Source organism: Rhamphochromis longiceps, linkage group LG7, assembly GCF_057381845.1.
Source record: "Rhamphochromis longiceps isolate RC_006_pf linkage group LG7, R_longiceps_female_GT1.1, whole genome shotgun sequence".
NCBI lineage: Eukaryota > Metazoa > Chordata > Actinopteri > Cichliformes > Cichlidae > Rhamphochromis > Rhamphochromis longiceps.
Window position 1 is genome coordinate 70,073,338 of NC_140563.1, and position 9,776 is coordinate 70,083,113.

The following is a 9,776-nucleotide window of genomic DNA, read 5'->3' on the forward strand; positions in this document are numbered from 1 at the left end:
TCCTTCCATACTTGGCCTTCTGTTTTGTGGGCGGAATTCGGGGAGATTCGGCGGAGCTCGGCATACTTCGGGCTAAGGTTGTGGCGGGAATCTAGCGGATTCAGCAAGCTAGCAGACTATTTTCATTCAGGTTTGTTTTTATCTAAATAAAGGAGAATTAAAACTAGAACTGCTTTTCGGATTTAGTTAAAATTGAGCCTTGTCCGCTAGTTCGCTTGAAACTAAACAGGTGTTATTAGCAACATTTTTTAATTCTTTAATACCTTATTAAAAAGCTAATTTTATTATTTAAGCTAACATTAGCACTGGGTGGTTTGCCAGCTTTCTTTTTCGTTTTGTAACATTTGGCAGCAGTAAAAGCTAGGAGGATGGCAGCAGCCAGGAAACAGATGAAAAAGAAACTCCTGGAGGAGAGAGCAGATAAAAAGGCTTTTGATTTTACTCCTGAGGCGGAGAAGAAGGAACTGAGTGGCTCTGAGGATGAAGTCAGAGAAGGTGAGCTGGGTCACCCAGATAGCTATAGGAGCTGATTTTAAGGTGTTCAAAGTAAAATATAACCACTTTCTCATGATTTAAGATGAAACTCCAATAGTGGACAAGCTGGTAAAGAAGAGACCGGCTGACTTTGAGGAGGAGGCGGTTCCCTGTGCTATGGGGTATTTATTATTTCTTAATTAATAGTTTTGTCTTTTAAAATAGCTCCTATAGTTTCCCCATATAACAAGATCATGTTTTAAATGTCATGTTTGATGAGCCTAACAGTCCAAAACCTGAAGATATGAAGCTTATTGTTATACTATTAAGATGAAAATGTTCAAATTTGATAAAGTTGATAATGAAACCTTCATTTCATTGAATTTAATGTGTGTTTAACGCCATCAATCTTGGCATGTTTCCTCGTTTTATGTCCAGAAATGAGGTGCAGTCCATGTTGGAGAAGTTTGGAGGTAAGAAGCGGTTTGTATTTAATTTGTTATTGGAAAAATCATTAGGCGTAATGTCATCTTCGGTCCCTGTTAGACTGCTCATGTGTCAATATAACACAACACAACATATTTCAGCATTTTGACCGAAGAAAGTATGAAATGGTTTACAGAAAAGCAGCGGTGTTTCCTCGTGTTTTATTAGCACAGTATCACATATCTGTTTGTCCTCCCAGCTGACATCAGCAAGGTGATGCAGGCCAAGAAGAAACGTCTGGAGTGTCTGACAAAGAACTACATGAAGGGAAGCCAACACAAGCTGGAGCAGCTGTGGAACAACTACCATAGCCAGAGGTTATTCCTGCTCCCTCCACTTCAAACACTCAGAGAAATGGTTGAAATTCAGTCTTAGAACAGTCACCACATCCTTTAAAACGAGCTCCAGAATCATGTCACGACTTCCTGTGAATCACTCAGCGCTTTAAAGTGAAAGACAGGGAAATTAAATCTCTTTAAATATCCTTCAAATCTGAGTTTTTGTCATTTAGTGTCACCAAAAGATGCATAACTGAGCATGTAGGGAGACATTTACCTAAAAAATAGTCATTTCTGGATTCTCAGCGACTTCACGGCAGCATTGACGCGACCAGGGTGAAAAGAAAATTAGGATTTTAAAATGTCTTTAATTTCCTTATGTTTTGTAAAGACTGTGAGAGCCAGAAATAATATTTAAACCTGTTCCATTTTAAAACACTGTAAAAGACTGAAAACAAGAAATAAGTGAAGGTGACACGGGTTTTTTTCAAACAGTTAAGTTTGAAAAAGAAAACGAATAATTAAAAAACATGTTAAATTGTAACAGTTATGCAGTTAATTAATGAATAGATCAATTAAAAGACTTGACTTCCCCAGTTTATGGCTGACGGTGAGCTCACAGAATTATACAGGCTTCAAATAAGCACCTGTACGGTGAAAGGTTGGCTGGTCAGCCTTTTAATATCAGCAGATGCAGGAGCTGGTTTTTGTTCTGGGACATTGCTTCGCTCTCTGTGCATAACTTTCTGTTTAACTTTTTTTGTTTCTCAGAGAACGTTCGTGTTATGAAAGCGAGGCGGCGCGCTCGTCCCGTGAAGAAGTGCCGTCTACAGAGCATAAACAAGAACGCTTTAGCCTCACTTTCTCTGTGGGTGGTCGTTTCACTTTTAAATAAAGGCGCCTGTTGGCAGCTCTGTAAAGGCAGCGGGCGGGTGTGACCTGTCACAGACGGTGTCCTGCAGAGCGTTCTGGCCTCGGCCAGGATAAACATCAGCTCAGTCAGAACACTGCAGCTCAGCTGCTGATCCCGAGCCTGTGTAAACACAGCACTGTTTGAAAATTTCAGAAATTCGTCTTCAAACTGATGTCACAAAGGTCAGTTATTCGATAACTACATGATTGGAAATCATTTCTGCTGTGTTTGCAGGCAGAAGATGACGCAGCAGTATTCCCAGCAGGTGTCGTCAGCGCTGCAGCAGTGGGAGACCGAAGCCCAGCGAGCCGAGGAGCAGGAGGAGAAGCTCAACGTCAGTCCCCTCCGTTCACTTTAACTGTTTTAGCCTCACGTACTGCACACCGACGGCTTCAGGTGCTTCACCTGTGATGGCGATGAAGGGCCATCGCCGATGTAGACTCTTCCTTTCTGTCTGCAGAATCTGTTCCGGCAGCAGCAGAAGATCCTGCAGCAGGCCAGAGTCGTGCAGAACCAGAAGCTGAAGACCGTCAGAGAGCTGTACGAGCAGTTTGTCAAGGTGAAGCATGTCAGAAGCAGCTCAATGCAGCTCTGTCCTGGCCTGCACACCAACTCTGTGTTTTTACTCAGAGGTCTCGGGAATACCCACGCCTGTTTCTCTCTGAAGTGCAATATGTCAAAAACAAGTCCACACTGCACAGCTACAGGGGCCACGATAAGCAGAATTTAAAGGGTGACCCCTGCAGACGTCACTGATCACCTGAGGATGTGTTTCAGTTTGTATTAAAGCTGTGGTTGTGGAAATCTGCCTGAACTGCTTTTCTGTTTTTTGTTTGTTCTGTAGAACATGGAGGACATGGAGAAGAGCCACGAGTCTTTCCTGCAGGGGGCGCAACAAGAGCTGAAAAAGGAGATGGCCTCCCTGCAGAAGAAGATCCTCATGGACACGGTGCGTTCAGCCAGCAGCAAAACATCACATAAGAACAGGAAAGGGAAGTTTATTCATTAGTAGTTTTTTTCTAAATAAAAGCTCGCAGTATGAATCTGTGAGTGAGGAAGAAGAAGAGTGAGGTCACACAGGTTTCTGCCGACTGTCTGAATGTTCAGGACAGAAACGGCAGACGTTCAAAGGGCCAGTTTGATATGAACCCAGACTTTGATCTGATGGGCGATGGAGTTTCTATCATGAGCTTTATTGCTGTCATTTATTTATGTTTCATTTCTCACAGACTCTCCTCACATGAAGTGATGAGCTCGTCTCGTTTGTCTGTAAAGAGAGCAGCAGAGAGACTTTTAGCTCCTGTCTTTGCTGTTCCCTGAAAACGTTAAAAACACTGATAAACACGGGTGCTGACTCTGTGATGTCGGTGTGTTTCCACAGCAACAGCAGGAGATGGCCACAGTCCGCAAGTCCCTGCAGTCGATGCTTTTCTAGGCCGCCGCCCTCCGGAGGCTTCAGTTCTGCTCGTTCCTTGCGGTTCTCACAGGTTTCATTAAAACATGAACTGTTCTCGCCCGAGTTCTGATTTCACTGCTGGGTTTGTGGACGAGCGGCTCCAGGCTGAGCTCTGTGATGACGCTGCAGTTTCCATTCATCCTTTCATTCTTTGCTCCTGAAGTTATAAAAATAAAGAACGTGTTGGTGATACAGCGACAGCTTTGATTAGTCTGCTTTTTATTCTCCTCATTACTCGTTTGTTGTGTTAAAAAGCTTTTCGGCAGCGTCCTGAAGCTGTGTGTGAAGAATTTGGTGTTGACTGTGAGGCGAAACGAAGGAAAGCTGGAGCTCATCACTGCCCAGGAGGAGAGGGCAAAACAGCACTCAGCTTTTTAAAATATTTTAATTTGTTCATTTTTTCCTTTTATTTGTTTTTTATTTGAATTTTTTGTTCAATATTTGTTCATTTTTACCTTTCAAATGGTTTAATTTCTAAATGTTTTTGTCGTTTTGCCTCAGCAACTCACAAGTTTGGGTTTTCTTTCATATATTAAACTCTGGCTTTTTAACCACATAGAGAGGAGAGAGTTTTAAACAGTTTTTGAACATCTCACATGGGGTGGGGAGGTTCAACACACGCTTTTACCTCCGCTCGCCGGCCTCATCATCTGCTGACCAGGAGAGAAGCCCCCTGTGAAATTCACACCAGCCGACCCTAAAGGAAATCCAGGTGTATTGTACGAGACCACACCCACCCCAACATCACCTGTTCGTCTCCCCCTGCCCTTGGGAAGAGAGTGCTCAGTCAAGTTCAGATCACAGCTTCACTGATTCTCACAGATCAGCAAGAACTAAAACAGAGTTTGTGGTAAACATTAAGCTGTTAATGACGAGCTTCTGTACGTGGGAGTCAGTGGAGTCAAGTAACAAAGACCAAGATATCACTGACTGACTCTGCTTCTCCTTATTTCCTGTTTCTGTATGTGCAGCTAATCCGCGAGACTCCAGCCAAAGCAGCATTTCTCAAATCTGAATCATGCAAAGCTGCTTTAATAGACTCAAAGTTTTTATGTAGCTCAAAATATTTTCCTCTCCACAGCTTTGATTTATTAACAAAAATATTTTAATGTTACCCAAAGGTTTGAACTTTTTTTTAAATTGATCTAAAACTGAAAGTCGTCCGGGCCGCCGGGGGGACTCTTGGGTACTTTTCCCGGTGACACCGGAAGTTTTCGCTCTTATTGTGAAGAGAACTTCCTGTTTTGGTCCAAGCGGTGGAGTACCGTTAACGACCCGAGAAAGAGGCGAAAGTTTGATTCCTTGGTTTTTGGCTGCGTGAGTTTCGGTTCTCCGGGTTCGTGCTTGTTCCGGACGGCGGTGAGTTGTTTGCTCGCGCCTCTCGGAGCTAACTCCGATCTGCGCATCGTGTTCGCTAAACGCGCCTCCCTGTGCTTTGTTCCCACTCAGCGGCCTGACATGAGTCTGAGTCTCAGGTGATTCGAGTACCAGGTCTTTGCTGGGGGAAGAAGAGGAGAGCATGGAGGGCAAGTTAGCGGACAGCCCGTGTTCATCGGAGCCGGACATCCCGGGGGTGCTGAACCGAGGCTGCCTGCTCGACTCGGACGATGTCCCGTACCCCGAGCTGCCCGTCATCGTCCCGGAAACCCCCAGGTACCCTGCACCCGTGGCACGTTAGCACACATACAGGAAATTACACGTACATGTAGTCCGAGTTCCTGGAAGCTGCAGTAACAGCTGCTCTGCTGAGAGTCTGGGGCTTCCCTGTATTTGTGACCTTTACTCTGGAGAGTACACACACTTCCTGTCTGTGGTGCACCCTTAAATGTATGGACTCCGTGAGGAAGCTTCGGCCTCTGCTCACACGGTGAGCCGGCCTCTGTGACCCTCTCTCGAGTGTTTATTGGTCCCTCGCATGTGATCGCTTTCAGGCCAATGGCACCACCAGGACTTTCCTCGTAAACGGCAACAACAAACTGCAGCGATGACAGACAGCAGAGGAGACCGAGCAGGTCCAAACAGTCCTCTGCTGCAGGGACACATTCACACCTGCCCCGCAGCAGCTGCTCCGCTCTCTCCACACCAGAGTCCGGGCAGGCTGAAATCTGCTGCTGTGTTTGGATCCCAGTAATAAAGCAGCACAGCCCAGCTGGACGCTGATCCCATCGCTCTGTTAGAAACCAACTGCACGTGTGCTGACTGCTCAGCAGCTGTGGGAGTCAGAGACCGTATTTAACTCCTGTGCTGACAGGTCAGCTGCTGTTTACAAGCCTCCCAGTGGAACAAACCCTGTTCGTGTAACGCTGGACTTCAGCCTGTTTCACTTTCAAACAGAAAGTGGACTGTTTGCAGTTACGGGGGTTTTCCAGTAGGAATGAAAATCTATTCTTGGAAACACTTTCTGTTTCCTCAAACTATCAACAGTTGGTAGAGGTTTTCTCATTAAAGACGACGTGACTAACATAAGGAGAGGGCGACTCCGCTCGCTTCATGTGGTGGTGGTGGTGGTGGGGGAGGGCAGGCTTTAACTGGCCAATTGTGACCCGAGCCCAAAATGGGCCAATGATGAAACTGAGCGAGGGCACGACTACCGGGACGGGCAGCGATGTGTCACACACTTTGACTCATAGATTATAGTTTAGCCCAGTGTCCACAGGCTCTCCTTAAGTTATCACTGATGATGACCTCACAGTGGTCATGTGACCCTCGAGACGTTCCAGCCCAAAGGTGACCGTAGTTTTTCCTTCTTCACACGTTCGCACATCGTGACGACATCATTAAGGCTGTACTCTATAGTTCCTGTGACTGTAGAAATGAGGTCAGAGGTCGGGGGTTTCCTTCAGCGTGGGGATTTTAGATAAGAGTGCAGCTGGGTGGATGAGGGTTGCAGTAAAACGTTCTCAGATCAAAGATGTCTGAAAACGTTTTGTTCCTGCAAACAGGAACACACAGATATTTACCGCCAGGGTTTCGGTATTTATTTACTTTGTGTGATGGGCGTGTTATTTTGGTGCTGAGGTGAAATCTGTCTCTTTGCTCCAGCCCGCAGCTCGCCAAGCGGCGGAGGCGTCGGCACGTCGTAGAAGAGCATTTCAGCCCGGTGAGTCGCTGCGCCGCTGCCCTACTGAATCCCTTTGTAACCAACTCTTCATCGCAGACTCACAGAGTCATTTCATTCCCCTCAGGTGCCGGTGGACAGCTCTCCAGAACCAGACTGTCTCACCCCCAGCAAGCGAGCTTTTTCACATAGTTCTAAACGCCGGCGGCTGGCCAAACAGAGCGCCGGCTTCGTTCCCGCGTCCTCTCTCAGGACGTTTGCTTTGGGCAGCTGGCTGGAAGCCCCGCGGTCCACTGCATCCTCATCGTCCTCTTCGTCTTCTTCCTTTTCGTCCTCTTCCTACCTCACTCCGGTATCAGTCCTTCAGCCGAGACCAAATGAGACGAATACTTTGGCGTCACCGTCACCACCTCCAGCAGCGGCGTCGAGCTCCAACTCGCTGTCCTTCCTCACCGAAGAGGAGAGGAGGTGGCTGAACGGTGATGAAGGCGGCACCTCTGCAGGTACGAGCGTTCGGCGGTCACACTTCCTGCCTGAATCTGAGCTTTACAGAAACGTCTCTGAAGTGATGGCGTTACTCTCCACCAGACTCCATTAAAAAAAACAGAATTTAGCCTCATAGAAGACAGCAGCTGTTCTCCTGCTGCTGCTCAGCTGACTTGGTCTTATTGTGCAACTTCACATTCACAGTTTAACATCCAGACGTCACAGGAAGCGAACAGAAAGTTAACGTTTTGAGGTAAAAATCGATGTTTTTTCACTGGAGTCTGGTGGAAGTTGGCGGGTGTTTCTGGGAACAGATGAAGAAACCTGTTTATGAGGAAACTCATCAGCTCGAGTCTGAGTCGTCAGACAAACTCAGTGATGTTTCTGTCGTTTCTCCTGCAGCTGCAGTGGAGCAGATCATCATCAGCGACGATGAGGAAGCCACCGTGCGTTCACTACAGATGGAGGAAGACGAGGCGCTGGCCCGCAGCCTGCAGGTAGAAGCTGACCCGGACAAAAACGCCTCACCTGAGGCAGAGCGGACAGGTGTTCACGTTTCCTTTTCATCCTTCAGGCTCAGTTTGACCGAGAGGAGTCGGATCTTCATGGCAGGCACCAGCATCATCACCACCATCACCTTCATCAAGAGAGTCACCACAGGGTGAGACAGAGTGAAGGACGTGTGCAGGTACAGGGTTCGGTTTGTGGACTCAGGTGTGACCTTCTCTCTGCAGTTTTATCCCTACGTGGAGCCTCGCTGGATGTCTCAGGTGCTCGCGGCCGTCTCTCCTCTTGTGGGGCTGGAAGAAGGTAAGACATGGTGATGATGTCACTGGCGTTTAGAGCAGCGATTAATCGAGCGTTCGCTGGTAAACAAGAGCCTGCTCACACCTGATTGGTCAGTAGGAGGGAGACTGAACATGTGATCTGTGACCTCCTGATTCTCCAGCTGTGTTTAGAGTTTCAATCAGTTTGCAGTCATTTTGCTTCTTCTGATGCAGCTGATGTGTTTCCGCAGACCTGATTGGTCAGCGTAGAAGACGTGGGCAGGGCAGGAGGAGGAACGGCATACCCGACTTTTCAGACGACCTTCAGGGAAACGACTACGAGGTGAGGAGGCTCGGAGGACTGATGGAGGAGGGAGGCCTCACATTTGTTTGAACTGAAGTGTGCTGCGACCTAATCTAGGTCAGCTCCACCCACCGGTTACCTGGAAGTCCGGGACAGCAGAAACAAATCAATCATGTTGGTGTTAGAGGTGTGGCGATCATAACCACTGCTGAGCATCGGCAGCCTCAGCACCTGGGGGCGGTTTAGCAAGAACACATGGGACACGGAGTCCTGAGAGGCGATTGGTCGACCAGAGTCAGCTGAACTTGGCGCCTTGTTTGTGGCTCAGCTGCAGAAAGCTTTGATCCGGTCAACGAGATTTAGTTCCCATTCCAGAAAAACACTGTTCCTGTCACATCAGTGTTGCAGTATCGCTCCGGCACGACGTCTTTGCAGGGGGAGGACACGTAAGCCTAAATTTCTGGCTTTAACTCGAACCCGCTTTACTTCAGTTTTATTTACACAGCACGCAGTCACCACAACAGTCACCTCAGGGTGCTCCGTGCTGTACGGCTCCCAACAATCATGTGACCCCCTATGAACAAGCGCTTGGTCACAGTGGGAAGGAAAAAGACCCAGGCTCAGGGAGGCTGTCTGAGCGGGGGAGGAAGTCGGGGAAAGACGCGCCGTGGAGCCCGATTTTCTTCTCATACTCTCAGTCCTGAATCGCGCGTTCCGGAGCCGATGATCGCGATATTCAAACGGACGTTAAATTATTACAAACGTTTTTCCTGTCATAAATCTGTGTGAACATACGAGTCACCGTCATACAAGCGTGACCCCGTGACCCCTCTGCTCGTCTTTCAGGCTCTGCTGGAGTTCGAGGAGCGTCAGGGCGCCGTGGTATCCAGGAAGCTGAGTCGGCGGGAAATCCAAAGGTTTCCCACCAAGGTGTTTCAGGGATCCAGCAGTGGCGGCGGGAACACGCAGTGAGTCTCTGAGCTCGCCGTTTGTAACGCTGAAAACAAACGAACCCCGAACCTGCACGCTAACACGTCTCTGTGCTGATTGGCCGGCAGGTGTCAGATCTGTTTCTGCGACTACAGCGACGGCGAGAAGCTGAGGATTCTGCCCTGTTTCCATGACTACCATGTCCAGTGTATCGACCGATGGCTGAAGGTACTCCGGGGGATGCGCCGTTCGCGCTCCACTGTTTTTAGAGCCCCTCCTTAAACGCCGTCTCCTCACCTGTGTCTCCCCCCCTCCTCAGGATAACACCACCTGTCCTATCTGCAGAGCCAACCTGGCTGACGGAAACGCCGTCGCCCCCCCGACCTCTGACCTCTGACCTCGTTTCTACAGTTTTCTATCGGAGCAGACGGGTTCGTGTCTCCTGAAGGACGACTCAGACTTCTGTTTTTCAGTTTTTTATATTTTTATTTAAAGGTTTGTCGGTGCTCATGTGACCACAGGAATAAAACAATAAAACCTCGCAGCGAGTTTTTTCATTTATTTAGTGACGAGCAACCAGTGCTTCTTAATATTTCATCTTCTTATGTCTTAATGTTGTTTGTT

The 9,776-nt window shown here is 47.9% G+C and overlaps 2 protein-coding genes across 3 annotated transcripts; both read left to right on the top strand.

Annotated features, from left to right (window-relative positions):
- Positions 1 to 10: 10 nt before the first annotated feature.
- On the top strand, positions 11 to 3,948 carry sycp3 (synaptonemal complex protein 3). Of its 2 annotated transcripts, none has more exons than XM_085415072.1 (9): positions 11 to 130; positions 352 to 495; positions 578 to 656; positions 913 to 947; positions 1,160 to 1,277; positions 2,386 to 2,485; positions 2,612 to 2,710; positions 2,996 to 3,100; positions 3,533 to 3,948. In XM_085415072.1, exons 2-9 carry the CDS (start codon positions 369 to 371, stop codon positions 3,584 to 3,586), a joined length of 717 nt encoding a protein of 238 aa, XP_085271198.1. In that variant the 5' UTR covers positions 11 to 130; positions 352 to 368; the 3' UTR covers positions 3,587 to 3,948. The 2 variants fall into 2 exon arrangements, with proteins under 2 accessions (XP_085271198.1, XP_085271199.1); XM_085415073.1 differs by having other exon boundaries at positions 51 to 130; positions 322 to 495.
- Positions 3,949 to 4,825: 877 nt separating this feature from the next.
- Positions 4,826 to 9,693, top strand: LOC146666932 (uncharacterized). Its single transcript, XM_085415065.1, has 11 exons — positions 4,826 to 4,966; positions 5,057 to 5,260; positions 6,650 to 6,707; positions 6,793 to 7,168; positions 7,554 to 7,648; positions 7,726 to 7,812; positions 7,886 to 7,961; positions 8,170 to 8,261; positions 9,069 to 9,190; positions 9,281 to 9,380; positions 9,472 to 9,693. Exons 2-11 carry the CDS (start codon positions 5,127 to 5,129, stop codon positions 9,547 to 9,549), a joined length of 1,218 nt encoding a protein of 405 aa, XP_085271191.1. The 5' UTR covers positions 4,826 to 4,966; positions 5,057 to 5,126; the 3' UTR covers positions 9,550 to 9,693.
- The last annotated feature ends 83 nt before the right edge of the window (positions 9,694 to 9,776 follow it).

Bases quoted from the DNA above. Each gene is read 5' to 3' on its own strand.
- sycp3 (XM_085415072.1), top strand. From the start codon at position 369: ATGGCAGCAGCCAGGAAACAGATGAAAAAGAAACTCCTGGAGGAGAGA. The intron at 657-912 runs GTATTTATTATT...TTTTATGTCCAG, and splicing joins GCGGTTCCCTGTGCTATGGG to AAATGAGGTGCAGTCCATGT. The intron at 2,486-2,611 runs GTCAGTCCCCTC...TTCTGTCTGCAG, and splicing joins AGCAGGAGGAGAAGCTCAAC to AATCTGTTCCGGCAGCAGCA.
- LOC146666932 (XM_085415065.1), top strand. From the start codon at position 5,127: ATGGAGGGCAAGTTAGCGGACAGCCCGTGTTCATCGGAGCCGGACATC. The intron at 5,261-6,649 runs GTACCCTGCACC...TCTTTGCTCCAG, and splicing joins ATCGTCCCGGAAACCCCCAG to CCCGCAGCTCGCCAAGCGGC. The intron at 7,649-7,725 runs GTAGAAGCTGAC...TTCATCCTTCAG, and splicing joins CGCTGGCCCGCAGCCTGCAG to GCTCAGTTTGACCGAGAGGA.